Here is a 16,180-nt window from a genome sequence, read left to right on the forward strand (position 1 = left end):
TATTGAAGAGGCAAGAGCATAGTTCTGAACACCACAGGAAGAAGACTCTGTGCATGATTTTACTCCTGATTGTAAACATTTTCACAAACAATACTTTGCTACATACATCATCAACTTCATGTATTTACAAATAAGATACCAAAAAATACTACTAATTTGATGTCTGATTTTTTTATGTTAGATCTCATTTATTTAATTCTGTACTCATTTTATTCAATCTAAAGCATGTTCATTGCTATGTAATATCAATTATTTAATAATGAGACAGTTTAGTTGTGATTTTTGTGACCATGGTGAAGATGTGCACTACTCTTCACATTAATCAAGTATTTTAACCATTTTGTTTTTAACTGGAGTGCATGCAGCATTTTCTCAGACTGCATGCACAGCCCCCTTGTTTTGGTGTGATCTGACATGCAGTACACCTTGGGAATCTTTTAATACCAGCAGGCTCAGCAAGTAATCATTTCTCCATGATAAGAATAGCTGTGGGAAGGTTGAGTGGTATAAAAAGGAAAAAGAAAAAACTATCTGCACTTCAAAGATTCCCTTCAGATGCAGCAGATGGAAAATCCACACAGATTACTGCAGAAGCTGTAGGTGAAATTAAAAGTTGCCATCTCCAATATATGCATTTGCCTGAAGTATTCCCTACATTTACATATTCTAGGGCAGACACAGCTGTACACGTACATATCACCTTCTTTATTGAGTCTGCAAGAGTTGGGACTTTAAACTTGGGGTCTGTTAACAGTGAGATCCCATTTACAGTCCAAAGAATGATGTGTCCAGCATGTAGCAATCTTGATTATATTCCGGTCAGGATGTGGGAAAGATGCTATTAGAAACAAAACAATCAATTCACTCAGGCAGTCCCACAAACATGCTTTATGGCATCTGCCTCCTACTCATTTCAAGTGAGGGTTTACAGTGACACATTGGTGAAGATTAGTACACAACTGCAGGCAGATGCCCATGACTGATTCAATTGTTTGCACTGACACTCACAATTGCTGTAATTGCAGCTGGAGTGATAAAAGTCATTGCAAAAATACAGACCAAGTGAAATCAACATTGTTCCTCAGAGATTTTATTAGCTGAAACCCAGAAATGCACAATCCACTGTTTTTCCTTGGTATGAATTCAGCACAGCATTTCCATTTGCTATGCCTGCAATACTGTCCTCAGTGGTTTAATGTCAGAACGTTCAAAAGGCCTCTTTAAAATCAGAACTTGAAGCAGGAACAGCCATGCATTCCAGCCTCACTCACTTAAAATAATTTATTTCCGAAAAGTGATTAAAAAATAAAGGCAGCAAATGATTTTTAGACAATCAGTGTGATCCTAAATAAAGAATCTTTCTAAGCTGCAGCTTTCCTGCATGTCCCAAGCAGCACCACCATTGTTTCTTTCCTCTCTTCCTCCCCTAGTGGCTTATCACCATGAATGCTTCAAGCTGGCATTCCTGATGAGGAGTGACCATCTTCTCCAGCCCCTGGCGAAAGAGGGAATGGATGTTTAGAGCCAGGCAGTATCCAAAGCCTTCCTGAGAACAGATCCCCTGTAGCCTGCCAAGCCAGTTCTCAAGCAGTGCTGGAGACTTCCTTCAGACCGCCTACACTGCTGGGGGTTCAGTCCAAAGGAACTATGAGATGATCCATGGAGGGGGTGAGGATTTAACACATTCACTCCTCACTTACAAAAGAAAAGTGATTTTTGCAAACTTATTTCAATGAAAAGGGAAATCCCTTTGTAGCATAACTCATATTCTAAAGGTATTTTAGCATTGCCATCCTGACTACTGGAAAACTTCCATTTAAATGCTCAAGACTGTGATTGTATCTAGTCCTCCTATATCAGATAAAACCAAAGAAAACCCCAAAACTTTAATGGAAAGCAAAAAGAAATCTGCCTGATTGCGTCCTTCATTAATTTATACCAGTATAGAGAAAATAAAAAATTCCAGTTGCAGTCTCCACTAACATCTCTCAAATGGGACACACAAGTGGTCAGATAACCATTGATGCAGCAAAACCTTTAACTACATTTTGTGCTAATTTTAAAAAATAAAGAAGATAATCTCCTCCCAATATTTAAATTTGGATTAGACTTGCCAATATATTGGAGATATCTAAATCAACAATGTATTGCATCAGAAAGGAGCTCTGAGAAATGAAAGGCAAATGTTTTAAATGTTTCCAGTTACAGCACAGCACTGGAGAAGGTCAAATGCCCCAACAAGTTCCCTTTAGAGGGACTTGCCAGATCTGATGCTCTGAACACGAGGCACACACACACAGGGCCAGAGACACACACTGAGGATGATGGCAGCACAGAAGGGATTCGTGCCAGGCACAGCCAGGAGCTGCCCCTGGCCTGAGGAAGAGGGAGGGAGGCTGTGGCACTGCAGCCCTGGGCACAGCTCTCTGTGACACAGCTGCCTGCAGGCCTCCTGTGGAGTGCAGCTAACTCTGCTCTGTGACAAACCTGGCACCAATTTCCCATGTGGCTATGATGTTGCACCAGGAGATTGTCCAGCTTAGGGTGCTCCATTGAAAGCCAGGAGAGGGCAGGTGGAGGCGCTGCAGGTGGCACAGTGGCCCCTCCTGAATGGCTGTGGTGGCTGTGCAGCTGTCCTGGGAAGGGGACACTCCTGTGCTGGGACACAGCACCCTGGGAGCCAGGCCTGGCCAGTGGGCCTGATAAAAGGCATTTCCTCTCCAAAGCAGACAAGACAGAGGAGCCTTTTATTGCAACAGGCTGATGAAACATCACATTGTTGCTTTCAGTGGTTTTATTTTAGTAGCTTTTACATTCCCAACCAAGTTCAGAACTTCACAGTGGAATGCACAAAAAAGCATTTCCAGGTTCAGGCAGAAGGAATAATAAACATTAGCCCCACTCTACAAAGAAGGATTTAAGTAGTCAGAGTCACATCAGGAAGCAAGAGAGGAACAGCAGATGAACCCAGATGTCCCAGGGTGTACTAGGGCTTAAATATAAGATCCCTCTTCATGCTTGTGCTGATGATACATTTCAGTGCTCCAGCACTTGAGAACAAAATCTTACCTTTCTTACTGCTTTTGTCTAAGGAAGTCAAGAACCTCCTTCTGTCCTGTAGCCTCTGCCTGTAAGTAGAAACATGAATAAATTCTGTCATCCTGTGCACCAGGACATGCAAATACTCACTTGTGGGAATTAAGACTACGTTACCACAAAATCATTAAAATCCAATTTAAATTTTAATTCCTCCAACATAGATGAGAAAATTCTTGCTCCAACTATTTACTACTTCACAATAGCACCAGATTTGAGTTTGTAACAAATTCTAATCCAATTTATAGTCCAACATATAATTTTCCAAAATAAATATTATCCAAGAGCACGTGTTATTGCTCAGCTAGCACACCAAGGGAGCACAGCTGTATGGACACTTACTATTTGTAGGGGATTCCTGCCATCATAACCAGTTTGCTCCAGGTCTGCACCAGCCAGGTGCCAGGCATACAGCCCATCCAAATCACCTTTAGCTGTAAGACTAGAAAAAGAATAATTAATATTGGTTCTAAATCTTTCAGTGAATTTCAGTGAGCTCCTGGGTCCTGTCAATAAGCTCAGCAGGTGAAGGCTGAACCAGGCTCAACATGGTTGCCAGGGTAGAGAGGTAAGGAACAGTATTACAACAGCTTTGAATAGCTGAGCAAGCAACACAGCTTGATGAATCAGTTCCTTAAATTATTAGGGCTGTGCTATAAGTACTTACAACAGGCTAGTTTCACATAGTGGGTGTGACTATGACCAAAGGGGAAAAAAAAGTCACGCAGTTTCATATTTCACAACACAATATTTATCTCATGAAATGAGTTGGGGAGAGGGCAATGGCTAAATCAAGATGCAGCTGAGTGAGAGCACAAGCAGATATGCCAGCAATCCACAGGACTTATTTAAAACCCCTGAGAAAGCCCCTTCATGGGTTTGCATAACTGTGCTTGCTATTAGTAGTTAGACATTAAGTTCATTTATGTGATATTATTTAGACAGTAACATAGCTATATTTGAGTTTCACAAAACAATTAGTAGGATTTAAATGGGCAGCAAACAGAAAAAAGATCTTTTCAAAGATGACCTCTGTCTGCCACATATAACAAGCAATAGAAAGGATCAGAATGAATCCTATACAAAGAAGTTAGTTAAAGTTTTCAGACGAATGCACACCAGGTAATTTCTTTGCACACCTGCTGGTGGTCGCATCCACAATATTTAAAGTTGATTTTTAACTCTCATTTTGGTAAAAGGGCTAAGAGCATATGCAGAATCATACCAGCCTGTACCAAGCCTGAAGACAGGCTGAACTGAGGGGAAGGCTGGGAGGATGACCTTCAGACTTTTCAGGCTACCAGCATCTCTGAGGCTTCAGACCTAAGCTTGCCATGAGCTTGCAGGTTGTTTCAGCAGAACCCTGCTGATAATCATCAGGTGAGGTTGAATCTCATTAAGAGAGGGGAAGCCTCCCCAACATTATTAAGTTCAGAGTTTTCTGCCTTAACCAGAGCTTGCTGTGGGTGACAAGCACTGTGCTGGCAGCAGGGATGGGGATGGGGATGAACTCCTGGGGGTGATGGCCAAGCCAGGCAGGCCTGGTGAGGGATGGAGAAGGCTCAAGATGCAAGGGGCAGTCATGGAAGAAACCATGAAAGTAGGGCTGCAACCTTCACTTCTCTGCTAGGTCGAAATCACTTCTGTTGTTGATTAAATCACTTAAGTACCTGAAAATATGTTTTCAGGGGAGTGGACACCTCTAATTGCAGCAATCCCAGAGGCTGGGCATGAAAAGGAAAAGCAAATGGTCTCTGTGTTCCTCCATGCAAGCCCCAGGTGACCCACAGCTGAGGCCTTTGGGGACAGGGAAGTGGTAGTGGGGTACTAAGAGGTTTAACAGTGCTTCAGTCTGGCATCATGAAGGAAAGGATCAATAAATCATTAATGAAAACTGCCCTCACAAAAGAAAAGGCCTCTCAGAACCAGTAAGGAAACAGAGGAAGGGAAAGGAGGTCCAACAGGAAGCTCAGTGGGAGGTTGGTAAGGAAACTGCAGGAAAGAGGGGTGAGCATTAGTAAAGAAAAAGTGTAAGCATTAGTAAAGCAAAGAAATTGCTTAGCAGCCACTTCTGGAACATGTGAATTATCTTTATTTACAAAGCCTAGTCTCTTGCTGTTAACACTGTAAGGTCACAGGTTGAAGGAAGAAACAAAAAGCCTACCAAGAGAATTTATATGAGCATCACCAACGCTGGACAGGAGAGCACACTGTATTTGCCAAACAGAATCACATCATTCAGCCATGTGAGAAGTGGAAACCACTTTGGTCAAAGACTTTGAGAAATATTACCAACCCACACACCCAGGGCACCTCAGCCACATCTCTGTAAGCAACAAACAAGGACAGCTGTGCTAACTCGAAAATTAACTGCCTGTTAACAGCACCATTCAGAAAGAGAAAATTAACCCTTGCTGCAGAGGGCAAAACTGTGGTCTCCTTTTGTGACATTAGAGCAATCCAAGTACACAGAAGTGTCTTCAATTTTGCAGCAGCCATTTACTGATCAAGTGAGAACTTTATTCTATGGAGACTGTGATCAGAGAACAAAAGGTGATGTAGCTTGTGAGAAAATGTAGATACCAGTCTAAATAGAAGATACCTACTATTTAGTAGATTGATTATCACCATAAGCACCACAAAACATTTTCTCCAAATCCAGATTTCCTTAGTCAAGCCATAGACATCTGGATTTCCTTTATACACAGTAAGTGTTAAAATACATACAGAGGCCTTCTCAATTTACACTACAGGAACCCTGACTCTGTATTTATCTCACAGATATTTATGCCAGCAATCCCAGCTACAAGTGCAACCTCCAAGCAGCAAGTCCATCACTGGTAACTAATGGAATGGAACAAAGATATCTTCAATATACACTTCCCATGATGTTTAAAACCTGCTTTGTTGATAAAGAACTATCTATCACAGTTTACTAAACTCTGATACCTTTAACAGCTGATAATCCCAGGCATCCTGCCTATCACTACTCTTGCATTCAGAAAAATGATTATGTATCCAGTTCACAGTTTCAGCAGGGCTAATGTACCATGATGATGACAGAGCTAAGATCAAGAACAGTGACAGTGCTGTCTGTGCCTACAGTCACACCAAAAGCTGCATTTTAAGGGGTGCTCTGTTCCTGCCAGGGGACCAGGAGCAAAGCTTGTCAGGGCTCAGAGGGTTTATAAGGACAAGGACTAGTGTAGTTGTACATTTGGGAAGTAATAAGTACAGTGAAATACACCTTGGGTTCCTTCCTGTCCCTTCATGTACTGGGATTTCATCCTTCCCTGGGACACAGAGCTGTGCTTTATCAGCAATTCTCCTTTTCCCATGTCTATATCAAGTAATCAGGACAGACTTTCTTTTTTTCAGGTATGTCATCAACCTGACAGAAGAGAAAAATCTTTTTCTTCTTTTTTTTCCTTTTAAGATGAAGATCCAAAGGGAAAAAAAAAAAAAAAAAAGTCCAGCACAAGGCATGGATTGCTGTGTCCTGAACAGATTTGGGAGTGCTGTTCTTAGCTTGTGTCTCCACACCTCTCTCAGCTCAGACTGACTTCTCTGAAAAACAGCAAGCAGTAGAAGCTTGGTCCTTATCCTGCAGAGGGATATTTACCCTTCCTTCCACAGCCTTACCCCCTCTTTCTGTTAAATTGAAGAGGCCTCTTATTCTGAAAGGTGGTGATTTTGAAAGGCTCTATCTTTATATATATCATAATATACATATCATTTTATGAAATCTAAGAATATGAGAAAGCTGGTTTGGCTTTGTGCCCCTGTTTAATTTTGTGAAATACCTCAATTCTACACAAGCTTTTTTCCCTTTAAAAAACAAACACACATCAACTGTTTACCAACTCCAGAAGTCCAGAAGCTTTCAGAATAAGAGTGTCCCAATTTATCTCATCATGGTTTGGTTTTTCAGACAAATGACAATATTACTGCAATATGAGAAGATATTCTGACATTTTTAACAGATTACTAACATTGAGATCTCATTTCCAAACAAAGCCTTGAACCAGATACCAAACATCAACAAAGTGATTCTAAAACCAGATTAACACCTCTCACTTTAAAAAAGACACCAGCAAATGAAACCATGAAAGATTTAATAACTATGTGCATCTCCACTTCCTACACAAGAGTTCCCACTGATACTCTCAACCCTCAGTTTTGGCTGGTACTCCTTTGCTCTCTCAAACATCACCAGTGCCAAAGGAACACGTTTATTTTCATTTTATCTCCATAGCCTTCCAAGTGAACTATTCTATTCTATTCTATTCTATTCTATTCTATTCTATTCTATTCTATTCTATTCTACTCTACTCTACAATCATGAGTCTAAACAGAAGGAGGCTGAGGAGACTATTCATGGTCTTTCATAACAGTCTGTTTGAGCATTGGTAGGAGCAGAGGGAAAACATGCTTACAGTTTAATTCACAGAGAACTGCATGGGGGAAAAGTTAAGTCAGGTAACTGCAGAAACACTGAGCTTATCAGAAAGCAAGCAGCTTTATCCTTCTAAACCCCAAGAACTTGACATATTGCCTTGGTGACAAATTCAGACTTGTAGAAATTGCAGCTTAAGGCACAAGATAGAAGAAACATAGGAAAATAGTTCAAATTAGACAGAAGGGAGATGTTATAAACAGCTGGCTCTGTAAACAGCTTGACCATGTGGCCATGTTCAAGCTGTGCCATGAAGGTGCCAGTGCCTGCAAAGAGGGGCTTAAAACAAGAGAGAGGACAGAAAAGTGAGCCAGAGCATGCTGGAAAAATGAGTGTATCACTAAGGTCACTTGAGGACACTGTGGAAATATCAGAGACAAACACCAACACCTCAGATTTAGTAACAGCTGAGTAGCACAGTGTAAAAAGTCCACTTTGTTAGAAATGAGTATGCCAGACCCTCTAAACATCAGAGCAAATGAAGAGCTGCAGCTCTGCAGGAGCAGGGTATGAGCAGCCACTTCAGCACTGTCTTGAAGCCTGACCACTGCCTGGCTCTGCTGCTGGTACAGGCCATACAGATCCAGGTGCACAGTGATCCCTAAAAAGCTGTAACAAACTGCATGAGAACCCCATTTTGTTATTTTGTGTGAAGAACCCTTTTCCTCTTCTTGGTTTGTATTTTTTTTTTGTTTGTTTTGGACATATTACTGCCAGGTCAGCTAGCCAAACTGGTTCTGCACGTGCCACCAGAAAGAGGCCAGTTTATTTGCAGAGAAATGTCATTCCCTAAACCTTTTTTGGCAGAGGCAAACTGCACAAACCAAGGGTTTAATTCTGTTCTGTCACTTGCAGTGCCCTGTGAAGTGCATATTTTGACTCTATGGTAAGTCTTTTTTACCCAGTCTCCTCTGAGCATGTTATGACAATGGAAACACCCCAGACAGTGATCCTTAATTCCAGAATTACTCAAAGGACAGAGTCCAGTCTCCACACAGAACACACATAAGCTTCACCTTGACCTTGTTTGGTGGACATTATTACAGCACCGACCAGTCCCTGCAAGTCTCATGATTTCCTGCCAAGTCCTGATATAGAGGCCAGTGCTCAGGGGTTTTATGTTTGTTTTACAAAAGAAGAGAGAAGAGGAAATTAAGTAAAAATTACAAGTAATTTTTGGAAATACATGGAACCTTCTCACAATTTTCAGAGTAATTTGTAATTCAGGACCAGTATTTTTTCAGGAAAAAATGAAATCTAACATCTATTTCATTTTATAACACATATCCACATTGCTATATATTGAAAGTAACTGTATGGAAAGCCAGCTCTAAGAGAATTTTATCCTCTTAAAATTAACTATAGTGATGGTGAACAGCAGTTCACAAGTTTTGGGGTTAAACCTATTTGTCTATTTGATTTGGTTATTTTTAAGAACAATACAATGTACTAACTAGAATAGAAGCCATTCCAAAGTAAGTGAAAACTGGACTTTAGGACAATAAAAATGATGATTTGTGCAGCTTTATTTTTAAAGAGAGATATTAGAAAATCACACCTTGAAGAGCTTCTTTTCACCATTCCTCCTCAATAAGAGACTTTGGGGAAAATGGGATATTTGCTTCCAGTTCACTTATCCCCACAATCCTCTCTCCTTTGGAACTCTCTTGAGTTACTGGTGCTTTGAAACAGAGTTGATTCTTCATTTCATCCCTTCCCTTGTTGCCTTATTATTCATCTATCACAGAAAGAACTCCCTCATGTACCAGGAACCAACTGTTTATTGTAAGTGCTCCATTTTTGAGTCTCCTCTGAAAAACCATCCCACTCCACATCCCTTTTAGGGCCACCTCAAAGATCACATTTACCTGCAGAGAATTGTTCCAACATCCTCCAAGTCATGGCTTGACAGGTGTGCTCCTGTTTCTCGTAACAAGTTAATCACTGAGAAGTGCCTTTATGAGAGGAATAGAAAAAAATGAGAAAGTGACTTGACCTTGAAAGTGACATTTTCCCCCTGAATCCAACATTGTCATATACACAAACAGTCCGGGAAAGTTCTCACATTCTCCTTTCCACAATCACAGAATCAATGAATCTTTTCCAAGGTGACAGATGCAGTAGACAGAGCTTCCTTCCCTCTCAAAAACTCATTCACACACACTGAGCTCAAGGAAGTGTTAAGTTCAGCTCTGAAAAGGAAAGGGATGCACACCCTTCTCTTCCAAGAGTTCTTAGTGTCTTAACCTTAGAGCTAGTTTAATTTAACAGTAGAAATATTAGTAACTGAAATACATGCAAATAGGCAGAATATTTATTACATAGCATCATTCCTGTATTTTAAAGAATACAATGCCCATACATATCAGTCCTAAATAAACATTGTGTCTTGCAGATAAGCAATGAATCTTTATGTTAATGGAGAAGCTAATCAGATTTTTAGGGATTCAAAATAATGGCAAGTATTCTTATGACCCTCTGTAAAAAGCACATATTTTCCTAACTTCCTCCCCCCAATACATTTATTATTGATTTCTACCTGGAGATTTTAGGAGGTCTTCCTTGTCCTTTCCTTTGAGAAAAAGGGACAAATGGCATTGCCAGCCAACACCTACATCTTAGTCAGATGCTTAAGAAACTCTGTGGAAAGGCTGCTCTCTAAAGGTACTATTGTGGGTAGAAAATGACAAGTAAAAAATCTGCAAAATACATTTTTCATAACTAACCTAGTGGAAGGTTTAGAACTAGGTTTGAAAAGGAGATGACAGAATGCTTCTGTGTTGAACAACTGATCTAGTTTACAATTTAAAACACAGGTTTTTTTCCTCCAGAAAGAGCATGATGACCCAGTAGATCTGGAATAGTTTCACAGTTCCTATTTTAAGTAAATTGCTATAATATAACACTTCAAAATAAAGAGGTAGGCTTATCATTTAATAGGAAATACATGAGTTTTTCCAACCAATAAACTAAAAGATCATCTGTAGTAATTAAAAATTAAAAATAAGATCACATACACTTTCTGCTTAATCACTTGGTGGTAGCCATGGGCCTTTCCATTTTTGAATTGGACTAAACTACTTATCTAATCCCTCTGCCTGTTTTTAGGAAACTCCATCTTCAATCAGAAGTTACTTTACAGTTATCCATATAAAGCCTATGTAAGCTTATATGTTCTGTATAAGAGCTTTAGCTTCTAAACTAACCAAAGAACTGTGCATGTGCTATAGGAATCATCTCACCTTTCCAAACACAGGTTATTGACCCTAGGAGACTGATTTTATTTTTTTTAAATTATACTTTGTTCCAGTTGACAGCCAAAAAAAAAATAAAATCTTCCTTTGCTTCATAGCAAAGCATTTCTGGGACAGCCCATGCCTCAAGTGTGCTCAGTTATCCAAAATATTTTCTCAGGTGGGTCCCTTACGACACAGCTCGTCATCCACAAGCATCTCCTTGAGCCAGCAAACAATGGCATCCTCTCCTACTCCTCAATCCATGGTAAGGCATGAATTCTACATGGATGAATTTTTTAGTTTTTAGTCTTAATCCAAACAGTAATTAGCTGAAATGAAATTTGACCTGAAATAGATTAAAGTAGAACATGTCTGTTCACTCAGGCTCTCACTGGGTACTGAACAGAACATGGGGAGTGTCTGTTTACTCTCCAAGGACTGCCCTGGAGTGTTCTTCATTTTCACCTTATACAGGAAATCTCAGCATGAAATGAGCATTTTTTAAAACAAAAGCTTTGCTATGGGACAGCACTAAAAGATAAAAGGCTGCAAAGCATGTAATGTGTGGTATCTTCCCTCAATGTTCTCCACCTGTGAGGACTCTAGATACCAGCAAAAAGACATTTTCTCTTTCTGTTGTAACTATTTACTCCTTACTGGTAGGAAGGATCTCTCCAGACAGCCCTTCACACCCCACAGCCATTCCTGCTCTGAGTGGGGCTCTGTAAAAATCTGGTACAGACAGATTTGGGATCATTTACCCCACTCATTTAATTTAAACAGTAAATTTAAACAAGGAAAAATAAAAGTAGTTTGAAATAAATTAAGTTTGTAAGCATTGTAACTGATAGTGTTTACAATAAATGCTTACAATAAAGCATTTCTAAACAGAAGTACAATGTCCTGATGAATCATTCAAAGTCACATTTCTTGGAAAAATGGGAAGAAGTGCTGTGCATTACTGCTTGTTAGAGACAGGGCAAGGGAAGGAAGACTAGGGACAAATAGCAATGCAAAGTTCCAAAGTGTCAGATTTAGAAGTGAGGCTGTGAAGCCCAAGAAAGCAAACAGACCACTGTGACATTCCCACCACTCAGCATGGAAAGTATGTGGGAGGGAAGGCTCTGCAGCGTGTTCCTGCCTGCACCGAGCGCCATCGACATTCTGAGCAAAGCTCAGCCTCTCCTGAGCACCACTTCTGCTCTCCTGCACCCACCACCAGGGCACTGCTCATATCTCAAGAGCCTGGCTGTGAATTTTCTGATACTGTTATGTCTTAGGCACAGGAGAGGTATTTGTCTTTAGAAATTGTTTCTTTCAGTGCTGCTCTCCTGCGGCTTTACAAAAGCCGCACAAGGGTCACAGGTGAGCTGATCTGAAGTTCAGGTGATGTCATGAGCCATGAACTTCTTGGGAACGGATCAAATGCAATTCCTGTTCTAAGGTGACAGCACAAAACCAAGAACAGAACTGCTGGGCAGTCAAAGCTCAAGGTGCAGAGAGATGGCAACCTCCCCATGTCAGCCCTGGCTTGCACAGCTTCATGCTCATTTTAGCCTCACCTGATAATGCTTAGCAAAAAACAAATGCTTAACATTGTCACCTGTGAGCTGTTCCTGACCCTCCCTTTTCTTACTGTGTTCTGTCACCAAACCATGGCTCTTGGTCAGACATAGGCTGTAGAAACAATGTTATTCTGCATATGTTACTTGAGACAGCTTTTTAGTAGTATCAGTTATTCATCCCTCTCTGAAGGAAAAAACAAGAAGGCAAAAGGTGTTTCTACTGTCTCCTACCTGTTAGGTTCCATTGTTCATAACACTGGACATTAAAACTCAAGTGTATGCTACTATTTTTAATATATTTGTAGCAGAATATCTGATTTGGTGCAGTCTTCAACATTCAGCACTATGAGCAAAGTTTGAGTTCCAGGTAAAGACATCCACACCCTAACCAGTTCTTGAGGGCTCTGGATTCACAGGAATCCAGGTTCTGTGCAGTACCTGTCATGCCAGGCCCTCACCTGGCAGACACTTATTAAAAGTGAATTGACTTCAAAAGGGATGAATCATACATGTGAAATTAACACACATGTAAGAGTTTGCAGGACTGGGGCCTTAGGCTGCACACCTTCCACCAACTCTCCTTAAAGAAATGCAGGTGTAATGTAGATCCAAACTTGACTGGCTTCATTCTTTTTCATGCTTGCTCCCCTAGCAACCAGAATGGTTATGGCAGGATCAGCTTAGTTTCACTTATTTGGTTTTCTGCACGGTATCAGTGGGTATTTTGTGCTCAAACACTGCAAGGACAGGCTGCAGTGTGCTTCTTGGAGTCAATGGTAGATAATTTTCTCTCTGCCTTAGATTTCCTGAAGTAATGTAAATGTAACCTTTCAAAATATCAAGTATTTAAATTCATATTTACGTGGGAGGTAATTTTACTACCTCTAATCTGATGTTCTCACAGCACTATATGAGCAACTCCCCATTTTCAACCTTTTACCACTGCTCTACAAGTAAATGGAAGCACTTTTACTACTTAAAATATACACAATTTTTATTCAAGACATTTTCCTGCTGAGAGAGTTTCTGTTATTAAAAAAATATTATTCTATTGTTTTGAAAATTAATTATCCCTTGAGGGTGCTGTAAGAAATTAAAGGAATGCTACTTATTTTGATATGTCAAACAACTGGCCTAGATTAACAGTGGTCTGTTTAGCCTCATGCATAAAGTGAGAGAGACTACAGGCAAATTGCAGCTACAAATTAAAAAGCGGAAATGCAGTAGTTTATTTCTTATTTAGCAAGAAACAAAGAAAGAGTCACTTAAAGTCAAAAAATGTAAGAGACTATCATTGACATAAATCAAGTCACTGGTCTATCAGCTGACAGTGCTATGTTAAGAAGCTTTTAAGAAGAGACATAACTCCTGGTCATTTTTACAAATTAATAAATGGAAGAGAGAAATCAGTCATCATTATACAGGTTTGCATGCTGGTTAAAAGGCAAGCCACTGAGAAATGTTACATAAAAGACTGGAAGAAAGCTATTTTTAAGATAAGTGGATACTGTATTGCAGTTAAATGCCAATTAAACAAATATTAATTCTCAGAAAATGGGATTAAGCTGATGCAATGTTCAGTAAAATTGAGAAAGTTACAATATTAAACAGTTTAAAGCATTGACTACTCATTATCATCAGTTTCCCCCCCTTCCCTCTCTGCCACTTTCTATCAGGATAATCTCTTCACTTTCAGCTTGCAAGTGTTTAATAAATAGAATTTAAATACTTCTGTAGCAGAAATCTTTTTAGTGGGTATCTAATTACACACATATACAGCTGTCTGCTCTTTAGCATTCTCGTTTATATGCTTACCAGTGTGAAATGCAGTGTGAGTACACAGATCATAAATACACATTTATGAGATTAGTTCTAAGTCAACTCTTCCTCTCATTCCAACAGTAGAAACAAAAAGAGAAACTGAAAACGGTTATGGTGCAGTTTCCTTTTACAATTCCCTGCATCAAAATGGGTGTGCAGTTTTAAAGAGCTTAAGAGTCATAGTAGGAGTCTAATATAGGAGTGGCAATTCTGAGGAATCCAAACAACAAGCTCATGTGAAATTCCTCAGGCGGTAGATGGGTGCGGTAAAAGAAGTAGGTGCCTGATTTGCAGGAACATCTAATAGTATCTAATGCTTTAGCATTTTCTCACATTGGACCAGAGCCACCTCTATTCAACTCCAAGGTTATTTGCTTGATTTGCTGTTGGGCTTGTTTTTGCTTTAAGACTGCAGAGCTTATATATTCATGAGGTAAGGCAGCAGGCACAAAGCAGTTTGGGACCATGCAGGAGGAATGGCAATAGCACAGCGCGGCCACGCCGCCCTCCAGCTCACAGCCAGGGAGCTGCTGGGCTTCTGCAGCTGCTCCTGGAAACAGAAGAAGCCTCCAAGTTATTCCTGCAGCCCATGGTAATCCAGGACTGCCAGACCTCCCAGGGAGCTAACTGCAGCTTGACAGACCAGGTGAACCTGTCAACATTAGAAAGCTGTAGGAATATCTGAGGACATTCACCCAGAAAGACCATGAAAATTCAATCCATCTGAGCTCTTTTACAGAAAAAAATGGCTTTTCTCCTCTTTTCTCCTGCCATGATACAGACTGAATATGAGATAAGGAGCTGAAAGTGGATCAAAGACAAGGAGAGATTATGGTGTGCAGCTTCTAACATGCTGGAAGACCAATGGCTCTATGAATCCCCAGGCTATACAAACTAAATCTTAGAAAATTAAATTCTGATTACTGATAACTTTTATATTCTGTGATATGGCCATTCCTTAGGACTGTACAACATGGAAGAGACCAGTAAAGAGCAAGTCCATGACTACCATTCAAGAACTGCTGACATTCATAACAGCAGGAAGAGGAAATCCACAAAGCAGGCAGAGCCATGCAACCATCCCATATAATTATGAGTGGGTGGAAGGGGAAAATCAAAAAACCAGTCATCCAGCAAGAGACTCAGGAAAGCACTGGTGGAAGGAGAAGATTAAAACATGTCAACCTACCGGTATATTTTGTGCCAACTGAAACAGTCTGGTCTTGATGAGAAAGGGCAGGGCAGAAAGAGAACAGACAGCCCATGGTCCTGCACTCTCACTTCTGACAATCAAAAGGAGTGATCAGTTTGGCTCTGTTTTATAAGGAAGCTTCACAATAAAGAGTGGAGCCCTGAAATTACGGACAAAGTCTTGGCAGGAGGACAGCAATAATTACCTTATGCTAAAATTCTGCATGCGTAACAAGTTGTTTGCTTTCATTCCACATTATTTTAAAAAATCTTTTCATTTAGGCTAGTCACATCCTCTGAAATAAGCTGATATGTGTTATTTAAACTGCTGTCATTTACACATGGCTGCTGAGACCACACAAGACCAGAGCACAGGATGGATAGAGTTGAAATCCAAAATGACAGAAGGTTTATAAACCTTACATGGAGCAGCACATGAATTGTTACCTGAACTTGATGGCATTCATCAGAGGGGTAGATCCATATCTGTCTCTGGCATAAACAGTTGCACCAGACATCAACAAATACTCAACTAAGGGCAGGTGCCCTTCAGAGGCTGCAATGTGCAGGGGAGTTCGGCCATCGTAGTCTCCACAGCTCAGGTTTCCACCCTACAAAAGGACAAATCCTTCACATGCCAAAAAGAGAATGGCTGCACATCAAGCTGCTCTAAATGGCACACAGTAGCATGTATACATCACATTTTCATTCTGCCACCAAATTGTTAAGCCTGTCCATTAAGTATCCAAATAAGCCTGTCAAACATAAAGTTTATCTTGCAGCATTGTTTTAGTGCCAATAAAGATATTTATTCC

At 40.3% G+C, this 16,180-nt stretch overlaps 1 protein-coding gene across 1 annotated transcript in view; it reads right to left on the reverse strand.

Annotated features, from left to right (window-relative positions):
• Nucleotides 1-1,069: 1,069 nt before the first annotated feature.
• ASPG (asparaginase) overlaps nt 1,070-16,180 on the reverse strand; it is a 45,295-nt gene continuing 30,184 nt past the window's right edge. The window contains exons 12-16 of the mRNA XM_064714137.1: nt 15,813-15,976; nt 9,421-9,507; nt 3,439-3,538; nt 3,070-3,128; nt 1,070-1,495 (exon numbers count right to left, since the gene is read on the reverse strand). Coding sequence (XP_064570207.1) covers nt 3,075-3,128; nt 3,439-3,538; nt 9,421-9,507; nt 15,813-15,976 — 405 coding nt within the window. The 3' untranslated portion in view covers nt 1,070-1,495; nt 3,070-3,074. The remainder of the gene's footprint in view (nt 1,496-3,069; nt 3,129-3,438; nt 3,539-9,420; nt 9,508-15,812; nt 15,977-16,180) is intronic.

The sequence above is a fragment of the Zonotrichia leucophrys genome, chromosome 5 (assembly GCF_028769735.1).
Source record: "Zonotrichia leucophrys gambelii isolate GWCS_2022_RI chromosome 5, RI_Zleu_2.0, whole genome shotgun sequence".
Classification (NCBI taxonomy): domain Eukaryota; kingdom Metazoa; phylum Chordata; class Aves; order Passeriformes; family Passerellidae; genus Zonotrichia; species Zonotrichia leucophrys.